This window comes from Trachinotus anak, unplaced genomic scaffold, assembly GCF_046630095.1.
Source record: "Trachinotus anak isolate AG129_WGS33_773 ecotype Australia unplaced genomic scaffold, CSIRO_AGI_Tana_v1 ptg000007l, whole genome shotgun sequence".
Lineage (NCBI taxonomy): Eukaryota > Metazoa > Chordata > Actinopteri > Carangiformes > Carangidae > Trachinotus > Trachinotus anak.
Window position 1 is genome coordinate 12861415 of NW_027273858.1, and position 24306 is coordinate 12885720.

The 24306-nt window shown below is 43.6% G+C and overlaps 1 protein-coding gene across 8 annotated transcripts in view; it reads right to left on the bottom strand.

Moving 5' to 3' along the window:
• slit1a (slit homolog 1a (Drosophila)) overlaps window positions 1–24306 on the bottom strand; it is an 87654-nt gene that overhangs the window by 22195 nt on the left and 41153 nt on the right. For all 8 annotated transcript variants that reach the window (XM_071480655.1, XM_071480662.1, XM_071480660.1 and 5 more), the window contains exons 5-13: window positions 16683–16754; window positions 15755–15826; window positions 14476–14547; window positions 13545–13708; window positions 9111–9258; window positions 4744–4815; window positions 1812–1883; window positions 1637–1708; window positions 1279–1422 (exon numbers count right to left, since the gene is read on the bottom strand). In XM_071480655.1, the coding sequence (XP_071336756.1) occupies window positions 1279–1422; window positions 1637–1708; window positions 1812–1883; window positions 4744–4815; window positions 9111–9258; window positions 13545–13708; window positions 14476–14547; window positions 15755–15826; window positions 16683–16754 (888 nt within the window). The remainder of the gene's footprint in view (window positions 1–1278; window positions 1423–1636; window positions 1709–1811; window positions 1884–4743; window positions 4816–9110; window positions 9259–13544; window positions 13709–14475; window positions 14548–15754; window positions 15827–16682; window positions 16755–24306) is intronic.

A 24306-nucleotide genomic window follows, 5' to 3' on the forward strand; every position in this document is an offset into this window, starting at 1 on the left:
GGTAGACAGAAGAAGAAAGGGAAGGAAGAATGAGAGAGGGGAAAGGAGCACACATGAAAACTGATGGGATAAAGATCAAGAAGGAAAAATTACAAGTAGTATGTTTATATTTAGACATTGGTGCCACAGACTTAGTACAGACTGTCACCTGGGACCGTAGCAAACACCAGCAGTGTGAAATCTAATATCAGTGTTTATTGATTTTAAGTTCAACCATATCGTCATGATATGAGCTTATATGAGCTTATCTGCTTTCTTGCTACAAGTTAGAGACAGCTTCAACAAATTTAGCTACTTAAGTTCTTATTTTACACATATTAAAAGTTTGGTCTCATAAAATTCGAAACAGTAAAACACAGTAATCTGCTAAGTTTGCTGCTTGTGAGTTATTTAGTGTTATATATAGAAATAAATAACTTGTATTTGCTAATATTAGGTCTATAAATGAGGTTGACAAAATATTAGAAACACTTTTCAGGATAATGCAGAAAAATTGAATACGATACAGCATCCAGAATGACCACAAAATTGAATCATCTCTAAAACATTATAACTTTAACTGAATATACATAGACATAGCAAAGTGTTCTTATGAATATCGGCAAATTGAATCTAACCATATTCCCCAACCCTACTTCAGTTTAAAGAGTGTGTGCTGCCATCCACATTATGTAGTCAGCTTGGATGACTGGAGACTGTGGGAAGGCTCAGCATGTATTTTTACCCAGACTTCACAATGGAGGCAAAACAAGAAGCCTCTTTTAGACGGAGACCCTTAGACCCAGTGCCCTCTATATGTGAGTGTATGTGTGGTGTGAGCCAAGGGGCAGCACCATCCATCATCTTCAACAGGTGTCCTGTATGTCTTGAGCTGGCATATGTAGATAGCAATGTTGAAAACTTTCAGTGTGTTTCAGACATGCTGGACGCCACAGTGTGGGGTCTGTATTGATAACTGCGTGTGGTTTGCCTTGTTTACTGGAACAAAAAAAAAAAAAAAGGAGGCATTCATTTAGACAGAATTGATGCTGTCTGAGTAACAGTGGTGGAAAGAGTGGGAGCTGTTTTTGATCTCGATCCGGCCGCAGAAGCTGTGTGTGTCCGCGTGTTTGTGAAGATGATAGATTTACTCCCCTCTCTCCCTCACGATTCCATTCCTGTGTTATTACACAGACCTGTGAGTAAACAACTCCTGTGTTGGCTCATGTTTTATGGTGACGGCTCAGTATGTGTCAGAGCATGTACAGCAGCATGTTTGTGTGTGTGTGTTTGACTCACAGGGTCTGTATGGCTCGTAATGAAGTGAAGGTGCCCTTGGCAAGGGTTTGGATCTTGTTGTCATAGAGCGATAGCAGTGAGAGATTCTGCAGGTCCTGGAAGGCATTGGCACGAACGCAGTGAATCTTATTGGCATTCAGCAACCTGAGAGACGGGGAGAGAGGGGTGTGGGGGGGTGGAGGGGGCAGCCTGTCAGAGTTTCTTTTGCATTCATTCATTATGCATTCCATCTACAAAACTATGCACTTGTACAAAGTTTATTTTGAAGGTTATGACTCCTTTACTGAGTGGGAGTAAAGGGTGGCTGGTATGTATGTTTGCAGTGGATCAGCAGTGTGTGTGTGTGTGTTCCACTTACAGCAGTTGCAGGGCGTAGAGGCCGTCAAACACCCCCTTGGGCAGGTCGGTGATCTTATTTCCATACAGGACGCTGGGAAATCACAACACAGACTTGCTTTATACACGCGGGAAATGACAACCAAGTGGATATTTATGCACATACACAAGCAAAAACTGGGCCCGGGGCCACTTACAGGGAGTTGAGGGAACGCAGGCCCTGGAAGGCATCAGGAGCTATCTCTGAGATCTGGTTGTTGCTCAGGTCTCTGTGTTGAAGAAGGTCAGAGAATTAGTTCAGGGAACAGAGATTTTGGCAAAGTCCTTTTCCTGTGGGAGGTCTGACCCCACTGTCAGCTGGGTGTCACCCTCATAGGAAGGAGGGGTGGTTGTAAGGCCCCTGCTTGTCACTGGTGTGTGAGGGGGAAGCAAATGTAGTGTGAACTGGATGAAGATGAGTTCCAGCTCTCTCCCATATCTAATGATGCGTCCCTTCAAGGGATTTGACGAAATGGAGCGGGTTAGAGTCTCGCAGCCAATCAAAACATTTACTTGTATTACTTGTGGCCTATCAACCAACCCTGCCTTTTATCATGGTGTGTGTGTGAGAGAGTAAAAATGGGGTGCAGGGCTGAAATCCAAAGCAAAATACAGTAGACTGCCTCTGAACGTAACTGTTGTTAATAGGATCCACAGGCCTCTACCCACAGGATAACCACTAAGCCTATGTGTCTATGTGTTTATATGTGTGCATGTGTGTGTCTGTGTGAGTAAGTGCAACAGTAAATGAGGAACAGTGGGACAGAAAGAGAGAAAGACAGATGGAGAGAGAGAGTTAATGGAGTATGTGGACTGAACTCCAGTCGACTGGATACCTTTGAAGGAAAATCATCATGTGGTGAAGAAGAGGGATATTTTCTCATTTGGGGGTAACAGTTAAATAAGTACCCATTTGTCTTCTTGCAAAGGATTGGGGTTTCTTGGAAACAAAAACCTGGCAAAGAGGCCAACATCTGCACTGGTGTGTGTCTGTAAACTCAGACACTGTGTGTGTGTGTGTTTGTGTATGTGTCAGTGTGTGAGGGCTGTTACTCCATCCCTGTCTTAAGGAGCGGGTCATGCGTAGGTCATTCAAACCAGGACAAGGTGAAAGAGAATGTGTGGTTGGCATTTACTGGGAGAAGAGGACAGGCAGGGTCAGGAGAGGCATTGCACACATACCTGAGCATGCCACAAATAAACAAACAAATACACAGACAGAAACACAAAAGCCTATATATAACCTTTACTTACCTAACGTTGCCTTATAATCGAATGTTAAACTATTTTCCACACACAATATGCCAGAAACCACTAAATATAAAACATACATATGAACATGTGAAGAGCCTGACCCAGAGGAGTGACCATGTTCATCATGATGTATCGATGCTGTCTGCACACAATGTGCACTGAGGGTGTTGGACATATAGGACAGGACAGCCCAGGCCAGCAAGGGCACATAGCAAGCTGAATCAACAGAGGCACCGTGGGTCAACGCAGACATGCAGCCACGAACTGTTGTTGCTAAATGCAGGATGAGCAGCAGCAACAGTAGCAGGTCACGTCTGTTTGGGAGGCCAGATGGCAGAGAGCAACAAATTCTCACAGCCATTAAATCTGGTTTGTATGTGTTTCATGAATCCCACAAAATTCAGTATCAAATTTAATAAAACAGAGTAACTTTATATTGTTTCTTTTTTTGGGGGTTGAAGTTAAGATATTTTTATAAGAGTTTCATTGACTAAATGTGAAAACCTGGCGTGCTTGATTAAAATCCACAAATTTCACAGTTTTTCTACTTATAGAGACAAGAAAGAGGTTATGAATTAACCTTGAGATTAGGATCCGGAACAAATACAATGACACAGCAGTTTGTTTTACTTGTTGATTTTTTTCAAACTGCTATTAAAATCTGGTTTGTAAATATAATGTATGACAACCATAATTTGTTAGATTGCTTTCACTGAAGAACTGTCACTTATTTAGACACATTTTGACACAGTTTTTGTGGGGTTAAGATTAGATTAACAAAAATAAGTGTAAAATTCGCCTCGTGAAAAAAAATCTCATAGAGATTAAGATTTTCATAAAATCTTAATTTACTTTGATGTGAAACCCTAACCTGGACCAGTCTATGAGATTTTTTTTCACATAGTGAAATAATTTTGTACTTTAATTTTTGTTTTTATAAATAAAAATGTTTTTCCTATCCAGGGTCAGTGAAGCTACAATAACATAGCAGCTGCTCCGTTCCTGTTAACATGAGATTTGCATATTGCATATTTAGTGCATGTCCAGTTTAAGGGTTTACTGACCTATTTGAGTTCACATGGTTCATAATTTTTTCAACTCGTAGTAATGACAAAAAAATTCATTTAATTTTGTAAGAATAAATATTAATTTCCCATGAGATTTTACTGGAGCTACAACAAGATAGCAGCTGCTTCAGTCTGTCGACTGTGTTCACCTCAGTTGAACCTCCGACTGTCCCTGGAGTTGGATGACAGAACAGCGAGGAATCCTTTAAGAAGGGCAGAGCAACTCCCTGACCTTCCGTTTCCTCTGTCTCCTTGCTGCTATGTCGGTCAGGCCTGGTGGTGTTGGAGTTATGGGTTTGGCAGACTGGTGTGTGCTGGCTAGGTGACCAGACAGCTGGCTGAACGGGCAAAAAACCACTCAGTCTCAACTACCAGCCCGTTGCAGTTCACTCCCAGAGAGAGCGAAGCCTCAGCCCTCATTCCAGCACACTCTCCGTCCCCTCATCATCGTCCCAGCCGCAGTTTACAATTTGCCAATGTAGGCACAACACACACAGACTGGACACAACACTAGCCAGGGGAATACCAGTGCACAGCAATGAAAGTTGAGAGCTGTTATTATGCTCATGTAGCATCTGAGTGCTTGCTTTCCATGCCACCCCAAGTCTGAGAACAGGAATATGTTCTTTAGGCACAGACAAAATAAATACTTCATGCTCCTAAAGAGTGGAATGAGAAGAGTGCCAATTGTCCCTTCTTTTTCCAGCCCTCAACTTCTTGTTCTCATCTGTATTATTTAGCCCTGAGGTGAGTGTACTGCTGTACTTACATCCTACGCAGTTTCTTGTAGGGAGAGAAGGCTCCGGGAGGAACAGACTTAATCCCATTCTGCTCCAGACGTCTGGAGAAAAGAGGAGAGGAGAGGAGAGGAGAGGAGAGGAGAGGAGAGGAGAGAAGATACCATCAGTTAACCAAACAATAGACTTTGCCATGGCAACAGAGCTGAGTAATCCCTCCATCACCTCTGACCCTTGGTGATTGGCCTGATTATATTAGCGGAGATCTATTCCCCAGCTGTAATAGGTCCAGGCATGTCGGAGTCATAACATCCTCAGAACCAATAAACAATCTGAATACTAAAGTACTGTGGAAAAAGACTGGAGGGGAAAAGGCTCTGTTTCAGTTTGTACGAGGGTGTTAAGGCCTCAGCTAAAAGTCATATTTCTTCTTGGTATAACATTTACAGTTTCCAGCTCTTACGTTCTCATATGAGATCCTGAAATCAATAATGATCTCACTTGTTTGTCCTCACTTGCGAGATTTGTCTTTATCCTCTGGGTGTCTGCAAAGTGTCCACTGAAACCTTTGCTGCGTGGTGAAATATTACTTCTTTCAGTTTACTTTTTCCTGTGAGCCCGAGAGCTGCTGACGCAAAGTTAACTAGAAAAAGGTCTGACAAAATTTCGCCATAAAAAACTGTCAAAGAACAAAATGAATATACAGACAAACATACGCCTGGTCATTTAGTACAGAACGGCCACAAACTCTAATCAGTCTCAGATGGTCCCAGGGAAACAGACATCACTAAACCCCATTAGTGTGGGCATGCATGTCTGTGTGTTTCGGGCCGGCTGCTACTTAGGACCCAGCACAGTCCCAGAACAATTCCCTGGTGTAGCTGACAGAGGGCTGTTTATCTGCAGGTCAGTTCACAGCTTTTAAAACTGTCCTTAACAAGGCTTAGCAGGACCCGGTGGGAGCCAGCTGTGGGCCTGTCTGGTTGTCCTACCATGTTGCCTCCCAGCAGAGGAACTGGCTGCAGAACAGGAGGCATGGTCCTCCATGGCTTCGACGGGATCTAAAGATCATTAAAATGCTATTTATCACCACAGGAAAATGTGAAATATTTAAAAATCTGCAAAACTCTTTGGCAAACAGAAAGCTGTTGATAGATTTAACCATCACACTCTTAAGTGTGTGACTTCTTGGCACACGAACATTTCCACATGATTTAATTATTCTATTAGAGACAGTTCAGATTTACTACAAGCCTCTGAGGCTTTAGGCCACTGCTGTGTTTATGTGTTTTCATGGGGGGTAAATGTTTTGTTAGACATTAGCCACAGCCCCTCAACAGTTTTGAGTTTCCAAATTTTTCAATCAAGAATCTTTCCCTGTCAAAGGAGTGGCCTACATTTATGGAGCGATATAGGAGGGCAATTGACATTCTTAGGATAACAGTGAATCCAGACCACAGATTCCTGTGGTGGACGTGCTCTCCCTGTCTGTTTTTGTCTGCCTGTCGCAGTGTGTCCGTGGATTTACAGCAGAGTGACAGTGCTGTGGTTCCTCTGCCCTCACCATGTGGCAGATTGTTGGGCCAAGTGGCTTTAGCGCCTTCTCTCATCAACCAGTCTGCCTGGCTGGTGCAAACCAGCCTGGCACTCTACATGCTGCTTGCATGTGTTTCAGTGTCAGTGTCGGTCGTGTACGTGCTGTGGTACTACGGTGTGTGTCAGCATATGACAAAACCCTCTGAGTCAGACCAGGGCACACACACACACATACACACAGACACACAATGCCGTCTGACAATTTTTTATCTTTCGCGTTGTCGCTCCTCACAGATCGATTCGTGCAAGCGACTTAATCCCTCCAATCAACAAAGGAGCTGCTCTGTCCGACCGGTAGAGAAAAAAGAAACAATCTTTTAGAGTTGCCTTCAGATGGACAATCAATGTTTCCCATCCAATTTATCAGACTGAACATTTGTATGTGTGTCTTTCCGTGAGTGCCTGTGAACTGGTGTTTGTGTCAGCCCAATCAATGCTCTTCATCCTTTTCATTAGGGCCTAAGCATGGTTTTCATTAAGGGTGAAACACATTATGCCTTTGGGTGCGTGTGTCAGAAATGGATGGCAGGACCGCAGCAGCGGATGAAAGGTGGGGCGGTGGGGGTTATGGCAGAGTTCAGTCATTGCAGACAGAGACTATGGTGCATAATAATCTGTTGTGGTGGTGTTTAGGCTAACTGGGCCTGGTCTCACAAAAGACGAGTACAGAAACCAGCTCACATCCTCACAGCCATAAACACCACGCTGGCATTCATTAGAAGAGAGCAGGCCAGGGACGTTGCAATACTCCGATTTGTACATAATGAGAGCAGCATGTGTGTGTTTGTGTGTGTATGTGAGTTTCCGAGTGCCTCATTAACAAGGCATTAGGCTGGCCTTGATACCCAGCAGCCCGCCTTGCTGTAATTGAAACTGATTTTATAATGAACTTCAAGCACAGATCAAACCTGCTGCACCAAATTACTGAGTGAATCCCAACCCCCCGCCCACTACCACCACCACCACCACCACCCTCACCCCCCCTTCTCTATTTATTCCTTCGCCGTTGATCTGCCTTCTCAAACCCGCCTGTGGTGATTTGGCAAGCCAGGAAAGAGGGAGAGAAGAGAGGAGGAGAAAGAATGAAGGAAAGAGCCCTGTGGGAATATGACCTGCGATGTAAGGCTCTGATGGGCAGGACAGGAGGAATGCGCATGATATAAGCCAGCGTTTCACCCTGGTCTTGTAAAAGATGAATCAGAACATAGTAGAGTTTATTAGCAGGACACGGTTAAGCACCAATTAGATGTAAAGGGCAGGGAGACTTTTAAAATGTCTTTACTCATCTGCTGTGCAGAGAGAATCTACTGTCTATAAAACCTTTGCATGGTGGAGCTATCTTTGAATTGTCTCCCTGTTCCGCCATCAGTGGCGCTCGCTGGTTATTGGGCTCATAGATCACATGAGTCTCTACAAGATACTCCACTTGTGGAACCATACAGCTGGAGGGCATGCTGAAGATGTCTACAAGCCCTAAGACATGGCAAAAACTGAGAGGCTATGGTGAGGCTGAATTATTTACATATAAAAAGTCAATACACAGGACATGTGAGGACTGATTTAAAATATCTCAAAATTTCGTGGGTGGTCATTCAATAAGATAAGAGCACATGGAAGTGTGAACTGCATGTCCAAATTAGGAAATTGAGCACACCATTGCACTAGAAATGGGTCAGGGTTGTTGGGGAACATGGAATCTGTGACTTCCATGCTAGCTGGGTATTTATAAACAGACCCCATGGGGAGGAGGAGACCTAGAAACTTGCTGTGTCCTCCTAACTAGACACATGCTCCTTGGAAGAACACGCAATACCACCGCTGGCTTTCTCCCTTCATCCTCCCTCTTTCTCATCGTGCATGAATCCTAGTGTTACTGTACCATTTAATGCAGACTTCTGCCAGGGGCATTAAACCCCTGATAAAGAATGTAGAAGCACTAGCTTGAAAAGTCTAGCCATGCATTCCTATGAATTGCAGCAGGCTGATAACACGTGGGCCGTAAACAGTTAATGCCCAGACAGATGTTACAGGACTGATAAAGTGAGGGAGGGATGTTAACAATGCGCTCGCATGCGGTTCACAGCCATCTGAGCTGATAAGAGCATGCAGTCTCACTTTAAAGTCTGCTCTTAGTCTACATGTGTCTCTCTCAGTGCACAGCAAATGGATGGACCTCTCCCTGCCAGGTGATGCATGGTGAGAAAAGCAAGCTAAAACAGCATATGTAGATAAAACATGCATGCCTAATTCCTCTCAGACTTGTTAAACCCCCTGTATGAGCATACACAGACAACGCACATACTCCAACAAATGCCCTGCAGTGCCATGCTTCAAAGAACAAAGCAGCTGTGGATGTCCCTGCATTTCTCTGAAATCCCTAACTTTCCTGTCGGTCCGTCTGCAGTTGCAGATGTATATGATTGATAGCATTAAGTAAAAGTCTATTGGTCAAAAATTGTATTACTTTTGCATCTAAATGTATCTGCAGACATTATCCTCTTTGGAAATGAAATTAGATGTGTCTGGATGATGTAATATCAATGAAAGAAAGTATAATGTAAGGTTCAGTTGCTTATGTTTTCTAATATGCCAAGTAGTCTGATATCATAATACAAAAGATACAGGAAACTGATTAAACAATGATCCAGACATAGGGCTAAAATTAGATTTAGTTATATTAAGAATGAATTTAGTCTATTTATCATTGGGATAAAAGGACTGTGCATCTGTACATGATTAAATTGGCTTTGAAAACATCTCTAATTGGATTTTATTGACTTAAGAAAGCAGGTATTGTGCTTACATCTCGGCCATGCTGTCAGGCAGGTTGGCTGGGATGGCGGTGAGACCTTTCCCTCTACAGTCCACAATGTTGTTACTGCAGGTACACATGGCGGGGCAAGAGCCTCCACCTGTGCTGCACGGCTGCAAACTGTTAGACTCCTGGTGACCTAAAGAGAAAAGTAGAAGAGAGGAAAAGTGCGTAAGAGGTGAAACACAGGGGAGGGAAATATGATGAGAAGGAATATGCAGCTCCAACAGGTGTGATAACACAGGTGGATGTGGTTGGTTTGAATGAGAGCAGCAGGACTCCAAACAGGATTACAGGGGGAGATTGCTTGCTGGAGGATTTGTGCGGTGAAATGGAGAAGCTCTTGCACTGAAGTGGAGCTAAAACTCTTCGACTGTCATGTCATCACCCTTTCTGCTTCACAAAGTGAATTGCAAATGAACACACATTCCCTGAGATGTTTTGACATTGAGAAAAAGAAAAGAAAAACATCCTACTCTTGACTTTACTGTAAAGCCGTACATCCTTGAGAATCAATGGGCAAGAAACTAGGTTATCTATTAAAGGAGTGCCACAGTATATTGAGAGGAGAAGAAAGACATGAATAATAGAGTTGGAGCGGCGATTGAAGGCCTCCCAATAACATCCATTGATCTCTCTGCAAAATTTTCCTCCTGAGTCTGCGTTCTCTGTGTGGAATTGATGCCATTCTGCACATTCAGCTTCACAGCCCCCACCTCTTCACTTCCATTTGTTCTAAAACACTTCAACTTTTCAATTTGCATACAGAGCACACAACCCATCACACTGTCTCTAGATACCTGTTCAAATAGCTGCGGCACTGTCAACGACGTGGTGAAGAGCGGGCGCTTGCGCTGCCAGCATGGCGTGTTTGGTATGTGGTGTGTGTGTGTGTGTGTGTGTGTGTGTGTGTGTGTTCAAGATGTGTGTATGCAAGCCTAACCCAGATAAAATGAATAAAACAGACTTTTAAATGGCCTCATTTACACAGCATTACTAATCCAAGTTTCAAACCATGAATATTTGATTACCTTCCTATCTATCTATCTATCGCTCAGCTTGTGTGGAAAATGTTGGAAAGAGAGAGAGTGAGAGGAGCGGGGGAGAGGAAGACAGAGTGAGTGATGGTGAAAGTCAGTGACAGAGAAAGCACAGTGCTCACAGCTCCACTCCCTAAAACAGAGAGAAAAATCGCTGCCAAACATTATGCTTCACCGTGAAATTACTGGCTTCAGCTGTGGGACCATTTAGCTAATAATCAGTGTTTAAGGTCAGATTTCATGTAACTGGACAATCACAATCAATTACCTGAAGGGATGAGATGCTTTGACAGGTCTGGGAAGCAGGTAAACACAACAAATAGCATCAAGAGGACACAGTCGCTCAACCCGCGTGATCTAAGGCCCTGTGATCTAGGATGGCAGAGGTTTGACAGATCTGGGATCAGGTGTAGGGCAGAGAAGAAGTCCCCTCTGATCTAACATGGCATATTTGACAGGTCTGGGATCAGGGAGAGTGCAGAGCACAGCTGGAGCGGCCTTAACAATGACAGCTCTCTGACAGGTATACTTGAGGTGAAGCTGTTTGATGTACGCTCGTCCCCTGTTCTTCCTAGTGCTGTTTTCCCCATTATCTCCTCCCTGTCCGCCGTCTCCTCCACTCTACTCCTGTCACCATTTCCCTCGTTTTATTTGCTTTCACCTTCCTCTCACTCTCCCCTTCTACAGCTGCGCTTTCTGCTCACTCTCACTCCTTTTAGTGTCCTCATTTTCTGCCTCTCCACGTCCATATCTCTGCCAATGACTGCCACTGCAATCCATTACCTCCTGTCCATTTGCTCGCATGTCTTTACATTTAATCTCCCTCCACCTCCTTTCTCTCATCATTTCAAAATGTTATCGCTGGCTTCTTCCCATTTGTCTCTTTCCTCAAATTCCCTTTTAGCACCACAGTTGGGTTCACCCTCTCTTCTCTCCCTTTTTCCCTCTTTATTCAGTCATTGATTCTCCGTTTCCCACTACACAAGTTGTATTTTATTCCACCCCTCAAGCAATTTATTACTTTATTACTCACTCCTCATTTCAAACATAATATTTTCACTTCATTTATTATTCCTCGGGAGCAGTAATTCACTACAACAGTCATTAATTTTCTGTCATGTAACCCTAAATTGGCTCAAGCAGCCTCTAACTTTTAGTTACCCCTCCTGTAAATGATCATAGAGCGCAAAGAGGGTCTAAATGTAAATGTTTTGCTCAATAAAGTCACAGAGGCAATCCAGACAAACTAAAGTCTCTCTAATCTCAACTAGAGTCAGAGGATTATGAGTAATTAGAAACAAAAAGATGATAGTTTTTAATTAAGGCTCATCACTTCTTACTGATTTTCTCAAAATGAGCTAAGAGACACAGATTTTCCTGCAGTAAAAAACTTGTGTTTGCTGATGTTCACAGTTCACAGTTCAGTTGCTGCTGTTCATTAACAAGATCATTTTGTGATGAGAGAAACTCAGAAACAGCTTCCAGTCATGAAAAGTGAAGATAAAAATGGAGAGAAAACACAAATGAGCTGCTGGTCACGCACCAGAGTCTCTCTAACTAATTAAAAAATAAAAGTTAAGTGTTTGCTCTGCAAATGTTATGTTTAAAATCCAATTTTCAGCTGGACTCATTTTTTTTTTTTTTTGTAATCTGCTTAACCCTGTTTTTGTTTTTCATCATTAATAAAAATTTCATAGCTTTTTTAAAATTGAAAATAATGAGCTTTTGATTTAGGTTTTGGATTTTTTAATGTGATTTTTAGATTTGATTGATGACAAACGACTGCCTGGAAAAATATGATATAATTCCTCAAAGTGAAGCAGTAAATGTGTTACTCTGCTCATTAGTGACAAAAATTTCCAGTATCGTGACGCTTTCCAGTCGAATACTGGGAGTGAGAGTCAATGACTCACGATGCGGAGTGCACTGCTGAATTTCATCAGATTTTGCAACAGCTAATAACACAGTGTACCCCGTTTTCCTTCTCCTGGCTCTCACAACATCAATGTGCCTCTCTTCTCCCTCCTCCTCTCCTGCAACACAGCGCCACCCTGCCCCAAATCCCCCGCAGGTGGCCTGGCCTGGTCACAGCACAAACTACGTACACACGCAAACACACAGTGCTGAACATCGAAAATACAAAAAAAAAAAAGAAAATGTGTGTGTGTGTGTGTGTAAAAAGTATGTATGTATGTGTGTGTGTATGTGTGTGTATGTGTGTGCCAGTGAGCCAGTCCCTAATGAGTCCTTCACTGGGAGTTCAACTTCTGGTCACTCATCCACTCCAGAAGAAACTGGGAGCATGTGTTTGTGTGTGTGCACGTGCTTGCGTGAATGCACTGTGGTGTATTTACACACAGAGAGGCAGAAATACATGGCGTTACATTTTGTGCTCATCCTGCTCTTCGTCTTGGCCAAAAACTGTGGATGACCAATCGCTATTGAGACTCACAGAAACGCCCCATTAATTCCAACATGATGGAAGCTAATAACAGCATGCTACACAATGTGCAACCCCCCCGTCATGCAAAACCTCAACTTTCTGTACATGTATCCCACCAGACCCCAAAGTTTCCCTGACACCCCCTGCTCTCCTTCCGTACCGTTACACTCCCACGCTTTGAGTCTCTTTCCCTGGGCGATGAATAGTTAATGATCTGTGCTGTCACGCCGTATGGCTGCATAAAAATCACAACCCATGGAGAGAGAGAGAGAAAGAGAGAGAGCGACACACACCCACAAACACACACACGAACTCTCCTCGCAGCTGGTGTTGAGAGTGAGATGGCCTTGTGGGGAGTGGAGGTTCTCATGCTGTTTTTTTCATTGTCCTGATATGATAACCCCAATGCACGCCATGCCACGCCCACGTGCACATGCTCTCTCCCTCACACATAGCCAGTTCAAATCCACAATAATCCATGTGTGAGGGGGTGAGAGGTCATGAATCGTGACAACTGAGGAGAGGGGTACTACCGCTGCCTTTCCACCAGCTGTGTGTTTTTATAAATGTCAGGCATTTTCCTGGCACCGCTGCCAGCTCCTGAAAGCTGGAGACACATGAAAGGGCTAGAGGAGAGCCGGGGGGTTGCCCGGCGGCAGAGGAGCTGTCAGGTGGCTGCCAGGTGAAGACACTGACACAAAATCACAGCGGGAGTGTAGGGAGGAGAATATCCACTAGCAAGGACAAGGAGGTTTTGGCATGAATGATCTGATCAAAGTACCCTGGTGCAACAAAAAGTTTGTCACTGCAGTTCTTTTTGAGATGCTGCAAAACAAGCTTTCCCTATCCACCTACGTGTAAAAGACTAAATAAGCAATACAATGCAATGTTATTGTGTATCTGTCTTCTAAAGTTTAATATAAGTAACTCCACAAGTCTTACCTGAGCAGCTGAATTCATGTTTCTGCACCTCTGCCACATTGAGTCCTCTGAGCTCAGAGGGGCCAGTACACTGGGTGAATAGACCAATTGTAGGCCTCTGTCTGAGCCACTGGGCCAACCAGGCCAGGTGACAGTCACAGTTTAGATTGTTGGAGTGGAGGCGGCTGTTCAAAGACAGAAAAAAATTGAAACATGGTTGCATTAAAAGATCTTCACAGCCTTCTTTGCAATTTAAGATACCACCTGCTGCAGGCACAAATAGCATAAAAAGTGCCAATTCTTTCCTAGAACTCATTACACCGCATCTCTGTGGCGAAACACACTAAATAATATGCTCCATGCATGATTGTAAATGACACATTCTAAAAAGGAGGAAGACTAAAGAGGACTTTTCTAAACCCAGTACTCCAAACACGGCATTCCTGGAATGCTATGCCTGTCCAGAATAACTCCTACTCTGTGGTGCGGTGGACCTCTGGAGCACGTACGCTAACTTGCAAAACCATGTGCACAGACACAAACTATATAATGTAACCCCACTGGGAGTGAGGTTCCCAGAAAGTAACCACAAGAACAGGAGAGTCATGGCTCTGAGGGTTTCAGCAGGTATAATTGTTTTAATTTGCACATAATTTCAGATTTAGTAATCACATATAATGCATACTACACAAAAGTCTTCTGGGGCTATTTGCGTATATCTGGGCCAGTTGTTGTGTGTCCTTTAGCTGTAGGGGATAATGGACATTGGCATTGCTACAGACCCTTCTGTGGTGTTGTTATGGCTTCCTCCCAACAATGACTGGAATGACAGAACCTGTCATTGACTGCAGCACTTTCTCTACTGTGCCTGCATGCATATAGAATATAGTCTTATTCTAAAGAAAACCACAAGACAGGTAGAGAGCATCATGGTGGGATAGCTGTGACTTACAAGGTTCGTAGTTTGGGCATGTGGTTGAAGCTGGAGACTGGGATGCTGCTGATGTTGTTGTTGTTCAGCGTTCTGCAAAAAGAAGAGAGAGAACACAGTCATGTCGTCAGTTCAGGGTCAGAAAAGACATTGTTAAATTTATACTTCAAAAAGAGTTTTGTTGCGCCCATCCTCTTCAACCCCCACCCACCCAGCCCCCACCACCCGCCCTTCTCTTTTCTCTCCATCTCTCTTTGTGGCATCCCACTGGGAATAACACCTCATTCCACACAGATGGGAAGCCCTCGCACCTCCCACGCACACGTACAGTCATGCATGCAAATACACACACGAGCACGATCACAAGCGCCCCAACTTGTAGTTCACTCATGCACACGCACACACACACACACACACACACACACACACACACACATCCGCACACACTTCCCTCGAACCCTGAGCATCAGCTGCAGTGAGAGAATCAAGTCATTTCAATTTAGCCTAATAACCCTTTACCATATTTCAACCTGCTCCCCCTTTTAACACAACCTGTCCTCCTCCCCCATAAAACCTATACGTACAGACCCCATCAAAACAACACCCCCATCCCCTCTTACACCATTATGACAACCCTATCACTACATCTGCAATCCATCCATGCCATGAAAGCAGCTTTTAATGACGTTTTTTTTTTTTTTTTGGTCTCCCCACCCCCTAAAGACCACCACAAACCCACATGCACGACACAGTCTTTCACCATAAAAATAACAAGGCTGTCAAAGTGCCTTTGTCCCCCACCCTGCGCTGTTAGTCTACATTGTTTCAGGTGGAGAGCTCTCACAGAGGCCTGTGATTATGATTTTTGACAAGGGATGATTAATTGAATGTTTAAAAAAAACTATAACGTGGTCACCAATGCGCCCAGGGTGGAATGCTCCTGATCAAGATGGTTGGAGTTCCCTTGTCAGATGGCCCGCCCAGGGCTGGATTGGGTGTAGAAGGAGGTGGGTGGGGTGTTAATGTGATGGAGGGGAACGCTTCTGTCAACTGTGTGGAACAATGAGTTAATGGAGCTTGGTCTCCATGATGCAGGCCCCCTCATGAGGCCCACTGGGGGTATTTTGGCATAATGACCAAGGCCATACTAACTAATTAAAGGCCTATGCTATGTGTATATATTAGTTGTGGTTATTAGCAGGGCAAAACAATGTAATTAATTTAACTAAGAGCTTTAATGGAATGAAGAGGGGGGGTGGGGGGTAGGGGCTGGATAAATAGCATCACTTCAAATACTTACAGCACTTCCAAGCCTCTCAGAGCTCTGAAGGCTCCGTCCTCGATGCAGCTGATGTGGTTTTTATCCAGCTGACTGCAGAACACACAGCAGAGAGAGGCTTTGTTACACGAGACACATACACAATCTTTCACGCTCCCTGTGGGGTGGTTGGGATCATCGATACAGTGAGTAGTACACTGATGGAATATGGTAAATCGATACTGGTTTAGTCATCACAGCTCAAGTAACCCCAAGAGCAGCAAAGGGGGACTTCAATGATTGTTTATCTGCATCGACACACCTCATAAATCAGCGTCCCTGCGTGTGACTGTGTGTACTGTATACTGTGGTGAAGATGTAAATCACAGTTGCTACGAGGCATCTTTAGGGAGCTGCATGTGTGAGCATGGTAGGTAGTCTACTCAATCAGAGTGATATATAATCCACTGAACATGCATACACAAGTGCTCGTACAGGGGGCCATTAATGAAAGAAAAAAAGGTTAACATGCTGGAATTTCTTACAGTAGCTTTCGGTGTGGTTTGCTTCATTGTGGACAAATTTCATTCTTTAGTTACTGACTTAGTTATTGAGCTGAAACAGTCAATTAATCGATTAGTAAATGACTGATCAAACTGAAAATTAATCTGCAACTATATTGATTGCTAATTAATAATATTTTTTGAAGCAAAAAAATTTACTGTGCCAGCTTCTCAAATGTGACTATGTTCTGATTTTCTTAAACTTCTATGATAGTAGACTGAATATCTTTGGGTTTTGGGCTGTCAAACAATAGAATATATTTGAAGACATCATCATGGGCTCTGGGATGGGCATTTTTTTGCCATTTGCTGAGATTCTATAAACCAATCATTAATCAATAATAAAAATAAACATGAGTTTTTGGTCTAAGTAAACCCATCCCTGCTGGACAGGGTGAGGCACTCACAGGTTTTTGATGTCTGTAGCTCCTCTGAATGCTTTCCTGGGGATGGACTGGATGAAGTTCTCACTCAGATCTCTGTGGAGACAATAAGCAGACATTACTTATACATCACTTATCCTTAAGGATGGCTTGGCAAGGTTTGTTTGGCTTGGCAGGGTGTGTGTGTGTGTGTGTGTGTGTTCTTCTAAAAGGTACAATACAAGCCTTTTTGGAAGCAGTATTAACACGTTTCAACAATTTCCTCTGTAAACGTTTGATTTCCAGTGTTTAGCGCATTCTTTTCAACCAGCAGAATTCACACTCTATTCAGTGTCACTCCCTTTTTTTACCACACTCATCGGTGCAGAACAGAGAGCTAAGGGCAGTGTTTTTCTTTCTCTCCAATGTGTGCCAAAACCCTGAGGTGTGGTACTGCATGGAGAGCTCCACTAACAACGGAGTGGTTATTTTATAGTGGTTGTGTTATTCACTGTTCACTCATGCTATAATTTGTTCCCTGGGCCTTAACCATGCTCTGGTGTGAGGTGCCCAACTCACTGCCTGCACACAGGCCGAACAAACGGGAAGCAGGGCAGCGACCAACGAGGGGTCCCCGCTGATCCTGTGGGGTGGTTTCATTAGGACGCAGTTGCACAAAGAACATTATCTTTTAGAATTAGGCTGTGTGTGTGTGTGTGTGTGTGTGTGTGTGTGTGTGTGTGTGTGTGTGTGTGTGTGACCAGCACTAAACAGTGGGTACAAATTAGGCATTTGAAAAGTGCATGTGTGTGGAAAGCAAGAGAGTGACAGAACTGAGGGGAGGGTCAGAGAGGAGAGGAGGGAAGGAGAATGAGTGAAACACAAGTAGCCATAGTTTTAATTAGCAGAGTCTTTTGTCTGCCGTTTAAATGGTGAGCTAACCTCATTCCAAAAGGCTACCCCTCTTCTACACACACACACATACACACACACTACACATGGAAATTGTAGGGCGCTGCTAGAGAGGCCCCTGTCTTGAAACAGACACACATGGAGGGCTCCCACAGCTCGGACAGACGTAAACAGAGTACTTATGGTCGCCCATAGAGGGGCTACAGCACACCACCAGAACCTATAAAACTGCACAACTATTTTCATAACAGTTTGATGACTATTACTTATTTAATGTTCATGTACACCGCAGCACGCAATCCCATGATGCACACAACAAGTATCCACACTTATAAAACCCCATGGGGTCATGTTAAAATGAGTTCCCAAGACTCCAGCAACACATCAGTCTCACATCGTGTCCCCATTGGGTCATCCTTTCCAGAACTTCTCTCTTGGAATGAATATTGCACATTGTTTCAGCGGGATACAAAAGAGGGGAGCAAAACACGCCACCGCGGTTGTGTTGTGCAATCTATCTAATGAATGAGTGGTTGTGCCTTTATGGAGCAGCAGAAATTAAAAGCTCTGCAGGCCACTGCAAATGCACCACAATTAAACATGGAATTTGTGTGTTTACTTTTTTGTTGTTTGATTATATTAAATCCAAGGCAACTGTTGAACTTTCACCAAAATAAAGCATTGCATTTTGCTTGTACATGCACAGTTCAGCACAGCACAATATTTCATGGGACATAGATGCATGTGCAGCTGACTGTAACCTGCTGGACCTTGCCCCATGTTAACACTGACCCCATTAGAAGTCGACTGTGTATTTAACATCATAAGACACTGCATGGGAACCTCGAATAAAGTCAAAACAAGTGGTCCAGTTATTTTAACTGCACCACATTCAAACAGTATAGACAACAGCTTCATCTGGCTGTTATTCCCAACTCACAAAAATGCGACGTGCATGTACAGATGTGCAAACGAAACACACACATTGCTGGCTTGTGTTCAAAGAGGACATAAATATTCCGTCTGATGGATCGATCTAATTTTATCATCTGAAGATTTTGAGTTTTATTTCCTCAGCAGATCTGCATAACATCTGCTTTCACCGAGCTACACGGGCAACTCAGTTAGCAGGCAATTTCGGCAATTACACAACAATAATCTGTCTGTTCTGTCAGTCTGCCACATTTCGCAGAATCACATCAAGACATCAAACCGGCTTCATGCCTCCTCACAAGCAAGCATGGGAGCAAGAACAGTTGTGCTCCCTCCAGCTCCTTTGTTGTTCTCTTGGCAAAACCGTCTGAGTGCAGAGTTGAAAGCTGAGTCAGTCTGGCACCGGGGCTATATTGGTGCCTCTTATCAAGGCGGCTGCTCCGTGAGAGAGGAATGCTTTTGGTCTACCTGGCCCTGCTCTCTACCTGATGACTAATTAGTCCTCTCACCTTCTCCTCACCTTCCTGCAACGAACACACTAACACAAGGCAATGCCTTAGTGCTGTACTGCACACACTGTTAATGACTTCTCCCCCCGGACATCTGGGAGGAGTGCGGTATGTCTTTTCTGTGTGCGTCCGAATGTGTGTGTTTGCTCCCAGGTTACAATAAGAAATGATAACAGATTGCCGTGCTAGCACAGCACTGTTGCAGAGCCAGAGGCTACTGTGGGTGCAAGTAGAGGAAGAAAGACAGAGAGACAGAGAGATGGAGACAGGCGTGAGAGGCTGGAATGCAAGACGAGGCAAGAAGGCTCTGACAATATGAATACAATGCTATGTGTGTAAGTAGTAAAATCAAAGCTCTGGGGTGGAATCCACACACTAAAACCCCCATAATCCTGTTAGCACGCTATAACACGATTGGCTGGAGTGATCTATATGCTCCCACTTATGGTGCTGTTTGATTGGATTAGATGCTGAGGTCGTGGGAGGTCGCTTTATAACTGTAGGTCTGTTCTGGGACAATGCATGCTCAAAGGAAAAAAAAAAAAAAAGCCCTTCGACAGCCCTAAAAGATGATATCTATTGTGCCAGAAAGTCTGCCTTTCTCTCATGTACTTCTATTGCCGTTCTCCCTCTGCCTGATCCTTTCTCTCCTCTGTCACAACTAACAGAATAATCACAGTGGTCTTGGTTTGGAGTCTGCTGTCTTCTGTGTCCTTTGAGAATTTATCGACGGGTTCAACTCCTACGGGAGCCAGAGCAATATTAAATTTAGCAACGTTACATTTCTGCATTTACACATTCTCAAAATGGCAAACGGGACATTTCTGTGGGAGACCATGCTGTATTTTACATAGTCTGTGGTTGCCCCTCACTGGTATTTTCTAAGCTCAGCCCCGACTGTTTTGGCTCTGAGATATTTGACATTTCTGATTAGTTTGGAAGCAGATTTTCAGGGAAGCACTGATCCCTTCAAAAACAGACATGATTATGTGAGAACAGAAACCACAAGGGGGGATATTGGCCACCATGGTCTCCATCACTGAATAATGACAGTAAATCTAATGTTACAGCTATTCAGCAAATACCACCACAGTGCATCACTTGAGAAGTGGCCCAAACATAGTTAAGACAACCTAACTAGCATGGCGAGAAATGACAGGGAGATTAAAAAAAGACTGTTCTCTTTTTTCACTCCATCGAATCACTCTGCCTTTAAGTATCTGGCTATTACACGCTTCCCAAAATGTGAGTCAACTCCCAGCGTCAGGTTTATCAGATGTGAAGGACTACAAGAAGTGCAGATAAAGTTAAGTATCAGAAGCAGGAGCATGGGTCAAAACCTCAAGACTTCACTCCCCTTGCACAGATTTGTTCAGGGTAAAAGGATTCGTGGAAACCGTCAGAGCCACGCTGCACTCTCCACTGCCCAGACTCCGTCCATGCACTCATTACAATGCTATGAAGACTATCCCGAGGCAATGGCTGCGACCTCCAGCCCCAGTCCAGGCCCCCAGGCATTTCACAGAGTGCTGTAATGATGTCAGACCTGCAACTTTTTGTTTCCTTATTTCCTGCACACAGCATGGCCACCAGTCTTTTTTCATTACAGGTGTGTGAAGCAATGTCTAAGGGAGTGAGAGTAAGTGTGGTTATGCTAGTGTTCAAACAGCCTAGACCTGGGATAGATTTACCTTAATGCACTACATACCTCCAAGTGGGCAGTTAGTTCATTAATGTAGCCTGGCTCTCTTTAGGTGACGTTGCTCACAGTTCATTCCCATTGTAACCCTAATGATGAAGTAACACACATGTTTTCAGGTGTGTCCTCGCCGTATGAACTACAGCCCCTAACACTCTGCGGTCAACATTTTTAGGGTTCCACTTATACAAGCCCTCAAACAACGGTATCGTTTAGTCAGTGTAAAGTACCCTGACAATAAACTTAGCTACTGATAGGCTTGTTTACAAGAATCCCTGCAGAGGCTATATCTGGAATAATTAGCAATGTTATCAGACATAGCTCAAGGCGCCTGGTCTGGAGATTAGCCGCACACTGAAGGTAATGTCTGGTTCCTGTCTGATTCACATCATTAACCTCTGATCTCTATCTTAGTACACTGCACTAATACTGTATAACTTCAACTCTCCTCTCTCTTTCTTATGATACAAATACCCACTTCAGCTGTGTTACCGGTGGGGGGTTAATTCCACCGATCAAAAAAGTAATGAGATTATCATGATTTTTTTCCCCCTCTGATAATCACACCTTCAGTTCTTTAAGCTTTATTTCTGACAGCTAAAGGAATCTCTGGGGATGCTGCAAAGGCTCAACCACCTCAGACCCTCAGGGCTGCAGGCTCCACAGTGTGGGAGTCTGTGAGTAAGTAATATACCACTTCTAATGCACAGATGAAAACATACACATGGACACATGCACACACATGCCTTTATACAAACGCAAACAGTTGCCTCTTTCATATCCTAAAGATTTCACAGCCTCTGCCTGCACACTTGGTTGACATGAGTGGTTGACACGGGGGATCTTAAATCGGGCAGGATGATTTGATGTTCTGATGTTTTGGTTTTAAAGGTTTTACTGAGGGTTAGACCTCCTCCACACCTACTGTTCACCTTTACTTCTCTCTTCCTCCTTTTCTTTTGTCTGTGGTCCCTCTTCTCTGGTAAACTCATGCTGGGATTACATTTGAGAGATTTTGTCTCATAGTTTTTAAGGAAACACTCTTTAGGCTGCTTTTTTTCAATAACAGCCCTCGAATATACTTCTCACAGTGAATAAATGTTGATTTAAAGTTTTGCACTGAAGAATAGTTTGGGAGTTTTTCCAAAATACCGGCATAACTGCCATGTGATCTAGCGGGAGGCTGCTGGGAAAGGAGATATTTAGATGATTTTTATAGCTCTGTTTCATTTCAGAAGCAAAGAAAATGATCTGAAAATGCTGGATAGAAATCTTTCAACATGTAAATGACACTTCATCCACAGTGGCGCAGACATGACCTGAGTTTTCCTAATGCTGCTTTCGGAGCCTCTCACCCTTATTTCATCGCTCTGTCATTTCAGTCGATCTCTCACTGCTCTACGCTTATACATATTTAGAGATCTATATACAGCCAAGCTAAAACATTTGATCCGTGTCTTTAAAACCAGTAGAACTGCGTCCATTTGTGACTGATTAGATTTCATACTGATAAATAACTACTGATCCTGAAAAGAAGTGCCTGTATGAATAATGCTTGTATATGTGCTAGTGTAAGTGCATTTATTTTAGTGTGTGTAGAGTGTTTGTTTACTTGATTTCTTGACTGGACTGGATGATAAGAAAATGTTTATCCTTGCCAAATGCTCTTAATTTTATTCTACCATTTAAGGAGGAAGAAAAAGACAGAGAAAGAGAGAGGGAATGTGTCTGATTACTTACTCATTAAGCGAGTTAATGAGGTGTGTGAGGGCTGTTAAAAGAATGGCAGTGTGCTGCCACTAACTGCTAACTACTTTCTTCCTCCCTGCACGGTAAAAACCCACAAGTGGACATGCACGCATAAACAACCACACACACGCACGCACACACAAACTGTGGGCCTTCAGAAAGTGAAGTGGCTGAACATGGAAATGTACCAACAAATGACTCAAGGTACAACTGCAAAATAACGGAGCGACACATTCAGATAAACCAAACCAAGCATGCATGAAGTATTTATGTCCACATCAGCATTTTGACTTAATGATTCCTAAACTGTTCATAGTAGTACTCATTCATTGCCTCTACTGGGCTTTAAAAAGCTGCAGGTTCATTTTTAACACAGATCTGAAAGCAAAATGTTGCAATATAATTAAATGTCAATAAAATGTCATCATAAATACTTTAATCTGAAAAACTAATTAATTTACAATTTATTTAACAGAAGGACACTTGACTTGATTTGGATTCATCTGAATTGATGCGAGTTGTGATTTGGAAGACTTAGAAACACTTCTGTCTGTCACAGGTGTGACAGCGAGTAAGTGGGAACAGGTAGGGGGAGTAGGAAGTTAAAGATGACTCAGGCCGAGTGTGAAAATGTTGCCGTTAGCTCCGTCACTGGAGAGGCAGACAGATGTTATCACTTGATTAAGACGATTTCTGAGCTTTAAAGAGTGCATGAAGCCACGCTCGAAAAGTGAAAAAAAAACTGACTATGTTAACATGGTGCATTTATGTAAAGACATATCTCATATCTTTGGCTGAGGTGCAGAGAACCGTAGAAGACCAAAAACCCGCAGTGTCAGACGGATGAAAAAAAGAGGGAAGGTGTTAAGAGCGGGGGATAACAAAAAGAGGTGAGAAGGAGTATGCATCGAGGCTGCAGGGCCTTTGGGTGCTTGCCAAAACACAGGCATGTATGCATGTGTGTGTGTGTGTGTGTGTGTGTGTGTGTGTGTGTGTGTGCATTTGTGTGGCCCGGAGAGAGTGGCTGAGTGTTTCTGTGTGCGGTCAGGAGTATTTGCGCCTTCTTTCTCACCCTCTCCCTCCTCCCCCCTCCCCTTTTCTCATCCTTGTCTCTCCACACATTCACATTTTGCTTTCTTTCCTGCAAGAATAAATGATAAACGAGCCTCCGGGCCGTGTCTCCCTTCACTTTCTCCCTCCTGTCTACCCTCAGTGTGTAATACCTCCATAACAGCAGCCAGTGCAATCTGGACAAGGGAGCCAGACACCACCACCACTATCATCATCATCATGATTACCATTATCATCTGGAGGTCAAAGCACAGTCATAAAAATAAAATCCTTCATTCATGTTCACACAAATTATCATGCGCAGACACACGGTAGATGCAAGCACGCAGAGTGTGTAAAGTGTTGCTCTAGTCCCTTTGTGGCGGAGATGAGAGGAGGAGGAGGAGGAGGAGAGAGCTGGATGGAGCTCAGTGGGAGGAGGACTTGATAAGTGGGGAAGGAGAAGCTGCTGCTTTTATAAAGAGAGGAATAAACAGGCTGCTTTAGGAAAACTCTCACACATAAACCCAGGAGAGACTCTCGTTCCCTCTATGTCTCTCGTCTAGGACTAAATATAGGCTCTACAAAGAATCCTAATGAAAAACAAACACTGTGTTAATAACAAATGCGGCACAATTCAATGGCATCTGCTTTCCTTTGTAGATTTTTCTTTTCTTTTGAAAGCTAGTGTCAACACCAGTCCACCAAAACTAGTACAAACAGCCAGGGAAAATGGTTGAGCAGAGCTGCATGTCACATCACTATAGTCTCTCTTTCCTCTGCAGTGTCGCTTTCTCTATTTATTTATATGGACTTC